The 13,155-nt window shown below is 48.6% G+C and overlaps 3 protein-coding genes across 4 annotated transcripts in view; 1 reads left to right on the top strand and 2 right to left on the bottom strand.

The window, feature by feature from the left end:
* The window catches only part of LOC143955900 (uncharacterized), a 184,872-nt gene that overhangs the window by 95,482 nt on the left and 76,235 nt on the right, over positions 1–13,155 (top strand). The window lies entirely within an intron of this gene.
* The window catches only part of LOC143956081 (uncharacterized), a 64,918-nt gene that overhangs the window by 1,241 nt on the left and 50,522 nt on the right, over positions 1–13,155 (bottom strand). The window contains exons 9-11 of the mRNA XM_077466205.1: positions 12,543–12,803; positions 11,867–12,512; positions 3,986–3,994 (exon numbers count right to left, since the gene is read on the bottom strand). Of these exons, the coding sequence (XP_077322331.1) occupies positions 3,986–3,994; positions 11,867–12,512; positions 12,543–12,803 (916 nt within the window). The remainder of the gene's footprint in view (positions 1–3,985; positions 3,995–11,866; positions 12,513–12,542; positions 12,804–13,155) is intronic.
* LOC143955974 (uncharacterized) lies at positions 14–1,063 on the bottom strand. The gene is made up of 3 exons (XM_077466100.1): positions 859–1,063; positions 645–742; positions 14–566 (listed from the first exon to the last, which is right to left on the bottom strand). Exons 1-3 carry the CDS (start codon positions 941–943, stop codon positions 291–293), a joined length of 459 nt encoding a protein of 152 aa, XP_077322226.1. The 5' UTR covers positions 944–1,063; the 3' UTR covers positions 14–290.

The following is a 13,155-nucleotide window of genomic DNA, read 5'->3' as shown; positions in this document are numbered from 1 at the left end:
AGCTCCCGCCCAATCAGTGTGCAGTAACAGAGATAAGAGAAGAATATATGATGGGTCACCTGTGCTGATCTCTGTAGGAGTGTCCTCCTCTATGAATGTCCTCGTCATTCCAGCCTCCTCCGTATATTGCTGATCATCCCTCACATACGTCTCTTCTACTTCACCCTCAACTTTCATGTTCATCAGATCTTCACCCTAAACCAACAGAATGGCAGAAAATAACATCTGTAACATAGAAGTATTTATGATGTGAGATCACATAGAAAATATCATCTTGTAGAGTCCACACATCATCTCCACATGTCAGAGTGTTCAATCACTTTATGTTCCCGACCCTCAACTCCACCTACCTGATGATGGTGGGGGATGGTGTGACCTTCCTGTGTGGAATCCCGGGAATACAGAGGACGGGGACATCTCTCTGGTGGGGTTCTGTAATTAGGTGGCTCCTTCATATCCTTACAGAGATCTTTATGTCTTTCAAAAAGCTTCTTCACCACTCCATACTCCTCATCCTCCACTTTATATTCTTCTTTAGCAATATTATAGACCCCAAGGTTTTCACTCTAAATATATATATTAAGACATTTATTGTAACAAACAAGCATGTGTATAAATCAGAACTACCAATAGTAGTTATTTACCTGATGATGGTGGGGGATGGTGTGACCCTCCTGTGTGGAATCCCGGGAATACAGAGGACGGGGACATCTCTCTGGTGGGTTCCCATTACTGGATCCATCTGTAGGAAACACACACACTGACTGAATACATTGTTTCTATGTGTTTATCAGATGATGGGGGATCTAGGTGGAGCCTCCGTACTGCTCTCTCCTTTACAATAAAGTCTCCTCTTACCCGGTGATGTGAGGGGCGGCTGATTGGCCATCATGACGTCCTTGTAGAGATCCTTGTGTCCTTCTAAATACTCCCACTCCTCCATGGAGAAATAGACAGTGACATCCTGACACCTTATAGGAACCTGACACACACAATGATACAGTCACCATCCAGACACATCCCTTGTCTGTTACTGGATAATGTCCCAGAATTCCCAGAATCCTCCTCACCTCTCCTGTCAGCAGCTCCATCATCTTCTTGGTGACTTCTAGAATCTTCTCCATGTTGTGTCTCTCGGGTTTTAGGGAGTCACATGGAGGCACTGTGATGGTCATATGATCACCGGACTTCACAAGAGGAAATCTCTGTATTGGGGAACCAATAGGAACATCATGTTAGAATCCCAGAATCCTCCTCACCTCTCCGTTCAGGTCTGTGTTTTATTAATAGAGATAAGAGTGATGTCATGTGACCTCCCAGAATCCTCCTCACCTCTCCGGTCAGGTCTGTGTTTTATTAATAGAGATAAGAGTGATGTCATGTGACCTCCCAGAATCCTCCTCACCTCTCCGGTCAGGTCTGTGTTTTATATAATAGAGATAAGAGTGATGTCATGTGACCTCCTAGAATCCTCCTCACCTCTCCGGTCAGGTCTGTGTTTTAATTAATAGAGATAAGAGTGATGTCATGTGACCTCCCAGAATCCTCCTCACCTCTCCGGTCAGGTCTGTGTTTTTATTAATAGAGATAAGAGTGATGTCATGTGACCTCCCAGAATCCTCCTCACCTCTCCGGTCAGGTCCGTGTTTTATTAATAGAGATAAGAGTGATGTCATGTGACCTCCCAGAATCCTCCTCACCTCTCCGGTCAGGTCTGTGTTTTATTAATAGAGATAAGAGTGATGTCATGTGACCTCCCAGAATCCTCCTCACCTCTCCGGTCAGGTCCGTGTTTTATTAATAGAGATAAGAGTGATGTCATGTGACCTCCCAGAATCCTCCTCACCTCTCCGGTCAGGTCTGTGTTTTATTAATAGAGATAAGAGTGATGTCATGTGACCTCCCAGAATCCTCCTCACCTCTCCGGTCAGCAGGTAGATGATCTCCAAAGTGAGGTTTAGTATCTTCTCAGTCATGTGACTCCACTCTTCCTCCATCCTCATTGGTCATGTGATCTATGCCGGTTCCCTGTAGACCAATAATTGATAAGAGAGAATTATCTGGACTGTACTGGTTGTACAATATATCCCCCTCCTGCCAGTACAAACCCCCCCAGCCCATGTTCCCTACAGTACAAATCCCACCAACAGCTCCAATCTCTCTCTTAGTACAGTCCCTCTCCCACAGCCCTGTATCCCCCCTTCCAGTCTAACCCTTCAGTACAGACACTGTTCCCTGCCTATGACCTCAGTTCAGATCTCTTCCCATCCCCCTCGTACAGTCTCCCTTTTAGTGCAGATCTCTGTGGATCAGTGGCAGTTCGGAGTGAAGGAAGTCCTCCCCCCTCTTGGCCGTGTCATGTGACGGGATCTAAAGAGGAGCCTCCCCTTGGATCTGAACCGCCACTGTCTGCAATGTCTATATTAATAGCACTAGAGAGCCACTTCTGCCTTTCTGACATCAATACAAAAAAAATGTCACGTTTGAAATGGATCAGAACCCCCAGAATGCCGTTCCCTGGTGGGAACCGCACTCCCTGCGCCCCTCGCAGTACGCCATTGCCCGCTGGATCAGAAATGTAATTTCTCTATGTAAAGTCGGTTTTGTGTTGACTCTTTTGTTCCTTTTTTTATACTTCATTTTTAATCTCCCGGCAAAGAAAACCGAAGAAGATTCTCTTTACGTCCGAATAAAACCACCATCCCCCACTCCCAAGTGGTATAATTCAATAGGTGGAAAGGGTGACACCTCTCCAAAATAAAGGAAATGTTGAGACCTTCTCAGTGGGGGAATGTTCTGCCCCCCTGAAGGGGTTAATCTAGGTTTCCACACTATATATGTGTGTATCATCATCTGCTGGAGATAAAAGACGTCACAGTGACTATGGAGGAAGAGGACGGAACATGACGGGGGGGGGTTACTGGGTGTAAATAAAAAATAAGATCTTATTACCTCCTCTGCTGCCAGTTTCAACAATGTCTCCTCTCTACTTCCTCCCGGCTCACCTCTGACTCGGAACTTCCTGTCTGTAACTGACATCACTTCCTGTCTTCCATAGAGACTTCCTGTCTGGGTAGACATGAGATCCCCACCTTGTGGAGCTCAGAGGAACTGCAGCCTCGAGAAACATCTCGCAACGCAGTGGTCATCAACTCTGTCCTCAGGGCCCACTAACAGGCCCGGTTTTATGCATTAGCTTGGGGGAGATGCAGACTAGAATACTCCAATCACTGAGCAGCAAATGATATCACCTGTGATGTATTTCAGTTATCTTGCAAACCTGGCCTGTTAGTGGGCCCTGAGGACAGGGTTGATGACCACTGTCGTGGCGTGAACACAGTGTTTCATCAGTCTAGGTTACCAGTTCGATTTTGTAGCGGAAGTGACGTTCCGTCGCCGCCATTAGGGATGAGCTTTGTGTTCGAGTCGAACATACGTTCGACTCGAACATCAGCTGTTCGCCCGTTCTGCGAATACCGCACATTATGGGCCATTCGCACCAAATTCGTGTGGCGCTCACGGCCCACAATGCACTGCGATGGCGCAGTGCATTGCTGGTTCATGATTGGCCAAGCATGCACTGTGACCCGCATGCTTGGCCAATAACAGCGCCGGCAGCGAGGAGAGCCATGATTGGCCACAGGCAGGATGCCTGTGGCCAATCATAGCTCAGGCTGTGTAGTACACTCCCCACACTATATAAGGCCACCAGCGCGGCGGCCTTGTGTAGTGTGTTGGCGTCTGTAGCAGTTAGTGGGTGTTCTGTGTACCTTCAACACAGTATACACCGATCGTTATCGGCCGATTTTTCATTCTTGCTCTTCTGTAGTGGTTGTTGTCTGTGTGCTCTGAACGCAGTATACACCGCTATATCCACCTATATAGCTAACTATCTTGCTCGTTTTAAATAGAGCTTTCAGTCAGTGTTAGGAGATTGTGCGTGCTGTCTGCGTGCTCTGAACCCAGTATACACCGCTATATCCACCTATATAATGTAATAATATATATATATAATGCTTTGCAGCAGGGCTAATTCCTGCACTAAAACTAGAGTATATGGGAGATGTTGCAGTGTCGTGGCACCAGCACCAGTGCCTAAGGCCCAATTTTTCTGCCCCTGTTTAACAGGGACATGTAATTACAATTCTTGATATAATATTTCACAGGAGGGCCCCTTCCTGTGCCCACCCAGAGTAACTGTGAGGACTTATAGTGTTGTGGCACCAGCACCACAACCACCAATGGTCAATTTTTCTACCGCTGTTCAACAATGGCATGTAATTACAATTCTTGATATAATCGTTCACAGCAGGGCGCTCCAGCGCCCACCAAGAGTCACTTTGAGGGCTTACAATGTTGTGGCAAAACCAACACCTTGTTCCGCCATTTCTGCAGAGCATATAGGGCAGGCCCCTACTTTCAAACATCCAACTTACAAACATGTACCAGTTGAAAATTACAAACAGATTCAACTTAACACAACAAACCTACACAGTCCCTGTCTTGTTTGCACCGCCTGTATACTGCTGTTCTGAGTATATAGGGCCTGGGGGCCACACGCATTTCCTTTTATTAATATGGGTACGGGGTTCTCCTTAATATCCGTACAAGACCCAAATAGGCTGGTAATGGGCAGGGAGGGCTACCCATGCCATTTTTCTGAATGATTTTCAACCATATTGCAGGAACCAGATATAACATTAAAACCGCAAGCAGTTTTAAATGATGTTATTTCCGTTAAATGTCATTTTGTGCAGGGACTGTTCTAAACACGGGAAACACGTGGCACTTCACAGGCATACTACAGACACCCCCCAGGCACCATATTTAAAGGAATATTTCACTTTTTTTTCACTTTAATCGTCATGAAAATCAGTGCTCCCGCCAAAATGGCCGTTTTTGAAAACATTTTTTGCATTGACCCATGTCCCCTGAGGCAGGAGCCAGGTCCCCAAACCCTTTTTAGGACACTATCTTGCATATTAGCCGTTAAAATTAGTACTTTTAATTTCGAACGTTCGAGTCCCATAGACTTCAATGGGGTTCTAACGTTCTTACGAATTTGGGGTCCGTTCGAAAGTTCTGGTGCGAAGCGAACCGGGGGGTGTTCGGCTCATCCCTAGCCGCCATTTTGCTACACCGCACACTCGTCCACAGTAAGGATACAGTGAATGATGACAATAGCATGTGGTCCTCCTTGTCCAATAGAGAAAAGGAGGGCAAAATAAGTCAAGAGGGGACACTCTAGGGTAGAGGGAGGACCCAGACTGTTGTAAAAGCGCCAAAACGTTAACACTTGATTGCCCGAAATTTCAGATGCCCGGGATAAGCGGCAAAATTCGGGACAATAAACAGGACAAATTAAAATTGGGCCAAGTCTCGAAAATTCAGGATTGTCCCGTGATTTTCGGGACTATTGGCAACTATGGAAGAGGCGGCAAGCGGACATCTTGTTACTATGTGGCACTGCTTAGGAGAAAATTTTCTGTCTTTGGTGAAAACTTTCCCACGTGGCTTTGCAAGCCTTGTGATTCCCCCATTTATCCAAAGAGGATGTCCGAAGAAGGCACCGGGGATGTGGGTCACTCCCTCGCTGCAAGATTTCCACGTCTGCTGCGGCAAAGCAGCCACGGAGAGTCCCATACCCCAGTATAGATGGGATGGAGAATTACTCCTTCTCTTTCAGCATATCCCATGGCATTGGATGCAAGGAACCTATGTCTCCTGAAGGATGTCCTTACTCTCTAACATCTCCTATAGCAATGTCTGCTGTCTCTGACCATCTCTTTCATAATGTCCATAGTCTCTCCTGTTGTGTGTCTGCTGTCTATGAAACTGTATATTACGTGTGGCCTTTTGGCAAGGTCATGGGCCACACATAAGGTCCCACTTATGAAGAAAGTTGACCACCACTAATGTAATGTATAATATCTTTGTGCTGACACCTAGTGGCATCCAGTGTAACTAGTGTTTTTCTGAAGAAGTGGCCCAGTCCAGTTAACCTATAAGTCTAGGTCAGTTGTTTTAATCCATAGATGGTCCCCTCCCTTCTTCTACATGTTCCCTCAGTTAGTTTCCAGCCTTCGTATTGGCATAGATGTAACGATGCTCCCATAGGAGCCAGAGGTATTCCCAAACTTCACCCCCCGCAGCCAGACACACAAAAGGCTCATTTACTCTTTCTTCGAGGACCAGTCTAGGGGATGTTGTTTTTGTGGTTTTTATTTTTGGAGAACTTGGGTAGGGTTGAGGGAAGTGCTGGGACCTCTCTATGACACCGTTTGAAAAGCTGTGCAAATCCGCTGATCCCGTCCCCTCATTCTATTTCAGTACTTTATGAAATGTTGCGGAGCGCGGAGTCCCGAAATAAACCAACATACATTCGAGGGTGGGAGAGAGACCTGCAGCATACGCAGTGGCGTAACTAGAACCTTCAGGGCCCCGATGCAAGAAACCATGAAGGGCCCCCCCTGAACCCCCAGCCAGGGCCCTTCCCTCCGAGTCCAGCGGTGGAACTCCAGGGTGTGGTCACAGGTATGACCTTTGTGAGCCCTGTAGTTCCACCACTGGTATTTTTAGGTGCCCCATTTGTGGACTGTCCCTAGGCAGGATGGGGTCCTTTTCTCCAGGGCAGATGAAGTTACTGCCCCCAGGTGAGAAGGGGTCCCTGTCCCCAGGGGAGGTGGGGGTCCCTGTCCCCAGGGGGAGATGGAGGGGGTATGTAATGGTGTGTGGGGGATGGGGTCCTCTCACTCACCATGACCAAGCTGCAGGCCGCGCACTCATCCATGTTGGCCTGGGCTCCATCCAGTGTGCTGGATGGGCGATCAACATATCTCCCAGAAAGACCTTTCATCATCTGTGTATGACGGGGGAGGAGGGGGGCTGGCAGACAAGCCTGCAGTGTCCTCCGGGCGGCTCTCATAGGGCTGCACTGCATCTGTGTGCTTAAAGTTTGTTTACCCGGGAGAAGTATGCAGTGCAGTGTGGGCCGGACTCGGGGGGGCGGGACTCTGGCTGGGAGAACAGACATTGGACTGAGCGGCAATGCATGGAGCAGGAGAGGGGTACTCTGAGGAGCCGGCCGAGGACACAGGTCATGCAGGGAATGCACAATTAAGGAGCAGCCAGTGCGATAGTCGAGCATGGAGCTCTGCTAGTCACCCTCCACCTCCAGCCACCCGTGTGCATGGTGCACTGGTACCACTAGCTGCCTATGCTGCTGCCGGCCATATGTAGAAGGGGGCTGTATGGGCCCCCTGCATCACAGGGCCCGGTTGCGGTTGCAACTGCTGCACCCCCTATAGTTACGCCCCTGAGCATACGTTTACAGAAGCCCAACTGGACCACCTATATCGGCTGATTTACAAGAGCTCAGTGAATACTAAAATGCAAGAAAATAGCTTTAAGCTACTGACAAGATGGTACAGAGTTCCCACAACTCTGGCTAGGATGTTCCCTACAGCCTCGGCTGTATGCTGGAGAGGCTGCTGCGGCCTTTCTGGCAAGATATTAGGCAGCAGATTAAAACCATTACAGATGTAGACCTGCCATGGTGCCCATGGTGTTCCTGCTGCACGTGCCGTCCACTCCTCTACGTACCTACAGTAAATCAGTTCTTCCACACCTTCTGAACGCTGCCCGACGGTTGGCCCCTATACACTGGAAGTCAGCCCAGGTCCCAGGTCGCTCTGAATGGGTGCACTTGTTAAATTCTATAATGGCGGCGGAGGAGTGGATGGCAAAATGCAGGGACAGGTACGATAAATTTTATGCCATTTGGGCCACATGGTTACATTATACATCTTCCATAACTCGGACAGCACCTGTAGCCGTCCAGACGCAAGCAGTTCAATAGGCCATATGTGAGTGATTAGGGTGAGACTAAACCACTCCAATGTCTCAAGGATCCCGATAATGGCTGATGACCCAAACCCAGGGGCGTAACTATAGGGGGTGCAGCAGTCGCGACCGCAACCGGGCCCTGTGATGCAGGGGGCCCATGCAGCCCCCTCTACATATGGCCGGCAGCAGCATAGGCAGCTAGGGGTACCAGTGCACCATGCACACGGGTGGCTGGAGGTGGAGGGTGACTAGCAGAGCTCCATGCTCGACTATCGCACTGGCTGCTCCTTAATTGTGCATTCCCTGCATGACCTGTGTCCTCAGCCGGCTCCTCAGAGTACCCCTCTCCTGCTCCATGCATTGCCGCTCAGTCCAATGTCTGTTCTCCCAGCCAGAGTCCCGCCCCCCCCTGAGTCCGGCCCACACTGCACTGCATACTTCTCCCGGGTAAACAAACTTTAAGCACATAGATGCAGTGCAGCCCTATGAGAGCCCCCCGGAGGACACTGCAGGCTTGTCTGCCAGCCCCCCTCCTCCCCCCGTCATACACAGATGATGAAAGGTCTTTCTGGGAGATATGCTGATCGCCCGTCCAGCACACTGGATGGAGCCCAGGCCAACATGGATGAGTGCGCGGCCACACCATTACATACCCCCTCCATCTCCTCCTGGGGACAGGGACCCCTTCTCACCTGGGGGCAGTAACTTCATCTGCCCTGGAGAAAATGACCTCATCTCTTCTGGGGACGGGGACCCCATCCTGCCTAGGGACTGTCCCCCAATGGGGCACCTAAAAAAATTAAATAATAAAAAAAAAACTACTGATACCAGTGGTGGAACTACAGGGCTCACAAAGGTCATACCTGTGACCACGCCCCCTGGAGTTCCACCGCAGGACTCGGAGGGAAGGGCCCTGGCTGGGGTTCAGGGGGGCCCTTCATGGTTTCTTGCATCGGGGGCCCTGAAGGTTCTAGTTACGCCACTGGCCAAACCTATTACCGTTACACCAAGTGATTAACCTTTGATGTGCCCACTTTTCCCCCACCCCCCCTCCCCTATTTGTTACTTCGGGTTGTGCAAGTGCAAACAGGCGAAATGCTATATTTTGCAATTAAAGCGTGACTTTGTATAGCAATAAAGGTCCCTGCATCGTGAACCCCCCATAATGGGGGAACAACTTGATGACATCATATGAGGCGTACTTACTTTATGCTGTTCTTTTTAAGACCTTTGTACTGCATGCCACTCAAACCCCCTCCCCCCCCCCCATGTCTGTCCCATTTTTGTTTCATGTAAATGTTGTGTTGCACTATGTTTGCTTTTTTGACAAAATGAAATAAAGATTATTAAAAAAAACAAAAAACTGCTGTGTCTTATTTTAGAGTTATGCTGTCTGGGGGGGGGGGGGGCTTATTCAGCAGGTGATCATTCTGGCCGGTTGGACCAAGATCTAAAGGAGGTATTGTGAAGGAATCTAATGTACATAATGATAATCAGAAAAATGTCTATTTGCTTATGTGTATACATTTTTCGATGCTCCTTACTTATTATGTAGTATACAGATTGGCTCTCTGTTCGGAGTTTAAGATGGCGCCTGTACCCTACATCCCCCGCGCTAGAAGAATGCATTTGAGATAACAGAACCAGCTTCAACCAAACTTCAAGCATCAAGTTTCTCCATTTCTCTTGTATTTTAACCAATAAGATGTACCAATTAGACTGACATAGCAATGACGTATCTCTCTGTATAAAATATTAACCCCGCCCACGAATAAATCAGAAGTTAGAAGTAACCGAGCTGAACGTGTCTCAGAGAGTGTTTACTTCTAATGTGCTGCACATTTATACTTTTTAATTAGAAATAGCAGCAGATAACCTTGAACTAATTTGTAGTTCTTAACCATTTCATTTGGCGCCCAACGTGGGGCGCCAAATGATTTATCACACAAGATTCCTCTCTGTTTCTTTAGCAGCAGATAACCTTGAACTAGTTTGTAGTTCTTAACCATTTCAGTATATCATTGCTTAAAACAAAACACTGACAACATCACTCCGTTTAACCAACCCCCCTATCCCAACAAATAAAAATATAAGTTAGGCACACACTAGTGAGGCCTGTTATCCTTGATTCCCATGTAATTGCCCCAACAAAGTAAGCTGGATAAAAGATCTTTTGCAGATGATCAACTGTAATGGTCAGTCCTGTCATGTAGTCTGATCTCACCTTCCCTTCACAAGCAATATCTAGCTCCTCTATCACCAAACTCAACCGGCAGTGACACCCCCTTCTTCTCTCTCCTAGAGGGACCCAACCGGCAGTGACACCCCCTCCTTCTCTCTCCTAGAGGGACCCAACCAGCAGTGACACCCCCTCCTCCTCTCTCCTAGAGGGGCCCAATCAGCAGACACTCCCTCCTTCTCTCTTCTAGAAGGACCCAACCAGCAGTGACACCCCTCCTCCTCTCTCCTAGAGGGACCCAACCAGCAGTGACACCCCCTCCTTCTCTCTCCTAGAGGGACCCAACCAGCAGTGACACCCCCTCCTTCTCTCTCCTAGAGGGACTCAACCGGCAGTGATACCCCCTCCTTCTCTCCCCTAGAGGGACCCAACCAGCAGTGACACCTCCTCCTTCTCTCTCCTAGAAGGACCCAACCAGCGGTGATACCCCCTCCTTCTCTCTCCTAGAGGGACCCAACCAGCAGGGACACCCCCTCCTTCACTCTCCTAGAGGGACCCAACCAGCAGTGGCACCCCCTCCTTCTCTTTCCTAGAGGGACCCAACCAGCAGTGACACCCCCTCCTTCTCTCTCCTAGAGGGACCCAACCAGCAGTGACACCCCCTCCTTCTCTCTCCTAGAGGGACCCAACCAGCAGTGACAACCCCTCCTTCTCTCTCCTAGAGGGACCCAACCAGCAGTGACACCCCCTCCTTCTCTCTCCTAGAGGGACCCAACCGGCAGTGACGCCCCCTCCTCCTCTCTCCTAGAAGGACCCAACCAGCAGTGACACCCCCTCCTTCTCTCTCCTAGAATGACCCAACCAGCAGTGACGCCCCCTCCTCCTCTCTCCTAGAGGGACCCAACCGGCAATGACACCCCCTCCTTCTCTCTCCTAGAGGGACCCAACCAGCAGTGACACCCCCTCCTCCTCTCTCAGAACTTTGAAGTCTTGAGTGTCTGGGATCAGTGGACTTCACCCCTACAGGAACAAGCACTCCTTGCTTTGGAAGTTAAAACTTTATTGAATAGTTGTGTGAGAACAATCCAATATGTCTAATGAATAAGATTCTGTAGATGTTCATCAAATGGATTCTTCATCTAACATGGAAAAGGTCTTTTGTATAAATGAGGGGGAGGGGGGGGGGGGCATTGAATTATCCATGATAATGATCATTCCCTATTAAAAAAAAAGATAAAATCCATATCATTAGTAAATTCTGATTTTGTGACATGATAAAGAAAGGCTACATAGATTCATCACTAAGGGGTCAGAAAAACAGAGGGCAGTTCCAGCGTGGTTAGAAGACTTATTACATGCCCAGAGCCTTGGGCTTCATTCTGATGTCTGGGTAGAGAGCATGGGGCTTTGGCCAAGAAGGGCATAGAAGATGGGAAAGGTGGAGCTGACCTGCGTCTTAGCACCGAGGAAGAACCTGAGTGGCAGCTGGTGAGATCCGAGGGAGCCGTTTCTGCTAGAGCCTGGGCTGTTGCCCGAGTACGAGCCTGAGACACGATCCTAACACTGTGCTTCTTCTCAGCTTCTCTGATGTATACCAAAATATGGCTCCTACAGAAGATGTTAGCTACACCTTTAGGGTTGTTTGGGTTCTCTGAGGCTTGGAAGGCCAAGTCTTCTACTCGTCTGCGTTAAGATGGGATTTCCAGGAAAACGAATGAGTTTGTAATCAGGCTTCTCCCCCCGGCGTGAGATCCTTTAGCTGCAACAAGGTCGGATTTTAACGCGTAACATTTTCTGCACTTGGGTCAGGCCCATGGCTTGTTTCAGAGTGCGATCTCTGATGTCTGTAAAGACAGGACTTCTCGGAAAAAGATTTCCTGCACTCGGAGCAGGAATACGGCTTCTCGCCCGTGTGCGACCTCTGATGCCTAGAAAGATGGGCCTTCTGCGAAAAACATTTCCCACACTCAGGGCAGGGAAAAGGCTTCTCACCCGTGTGAGACCTCTGATGTCTGAAAAGATGGGCCTTCTGCGTAAAACATTTCCCGCACTCGTAACAGGAATACAACCTCTCGCCCGTGTGCAATATCACGTGTTTGGAAAGAGTGGATTTCTGTGAAAAACATTTACCGCACTCAGGACAGGAGTAAGGCTTCTCCCCCGTGTGGGACCTCTGATGTATGAGAAGATCTGATTTCTGCGGGTAACATTTCCCGCACTCGCCGCAGGCATACGGCTTCTCGCCCGTGTGCAATCTCTGGTGTTTGGAAAGACTGGACTTCTGCGAAAAACATTTCCCGCACTCAGAACAGAAATACAACTTCTTGCCTGTGTGCAATCTCTGATGTCTGGAAAGATGGGCCTTCTGTGAAAAAACGTCTCCACACTCAGAGCAGGAATAGCGATTCTCCTCCGCATGAAATCTGTAATGTGTGACCAGTTCTGATTCATTAGGAAAACACTTCCCACACTCAGAACAGGAATGAAGCTCCTCCCCCATGTGAGATCTCTGATGTACAGAAAGACTTTGTTTGGAGTTAAAACGTTCCCCACATTCAGGACAGGAAACTTTCTTCTTTCTCTGAATCCCGGCCCCATCCCCCACAGTACGAGGTTGCTCAGAGTCGGAGGGACTCCATGGTCTATCCACACTGTGAAGTCCACCATCCATAGTGGAGATCATTGTCTTTTCTCCTCCACAATCTCCTGTGATGTCCTCATCTTCCATTTTACAACCTGGAGATAAAGTGAGACGATCCTTTGAGGGTTTCTCCATGGCGTGTCCTGGAAAAATAGAAAAACATCATCAATAGATATGAGAGGGTTAGTTCACTTCCATCAAGATCCCATCTGGATCAGGTAGATATGAGTGAGGAGATGTTCTCTGTGGAGGTCCCAACCAGCCGAGACTTTTCCCCTCTCTTCAGTCCTTTGGTCCTCCTCCCAGATCACTTCTACATTTACACAGCCTTGTCAGAAGAGCAGGAACCAATGGGGACTGGGAGGTCCATGCTCTTTACACAATCACAAGCCTAGGTTTTAGATCTCAAAAAGACCGGTAGTAGAGTTTTATGGTAACATTTAGATATAAGTCGGCTGGAAGAAGAGGAACCAACCTAAGAAAGGCTCAA

This window comes from Lithobates pipiens, unplaced genomic scaffold (genome assembly GCF_037356315.1).
Source record: "Lithobates pipiens isolate NorthernLeopardFrog02 unplaced genomic scaffold, aLitPip1_a1.2 Scaffold_35, whole genome shotgun sequence".
In the NCBI taxonomy this organism is placed as follows: Eukaryota; Metazoa; Chordata; class Amphibia; order Anura; family Ranidae; genus Lithobates; species Lithobates pipiens.
This window is presented reverse-complemented; position numbering and strand designations above follow the sequence as displayed.

What these genes read in the sequence shown, in the direction of transcription:
- LOC143955974 (XM_077466100.1), bottom strand. Translation starts at nt 943, where the DNA reads ATGGAGGAGTGGGAGTATTTAGAAGGACACAAGGATCTCTACAAGGAC. An exon ending in GCCGCCCCTCACATCACCGG is followed by an intron (nt 743 to 858) that starts GTAAGAGGAGAC and finishes TGTTTCCTACAG; the next exon opens with ATGGATCCAGTAATGGGAAC. An exon ending in CCATCCCCCACCATCATCAG is followed by an intron (nt 567 to 644) that starts GTAAATAACTAC and finishes ATATATATTTAG; the next exon opens with AGTGAAAACCTTGGGGTCTA.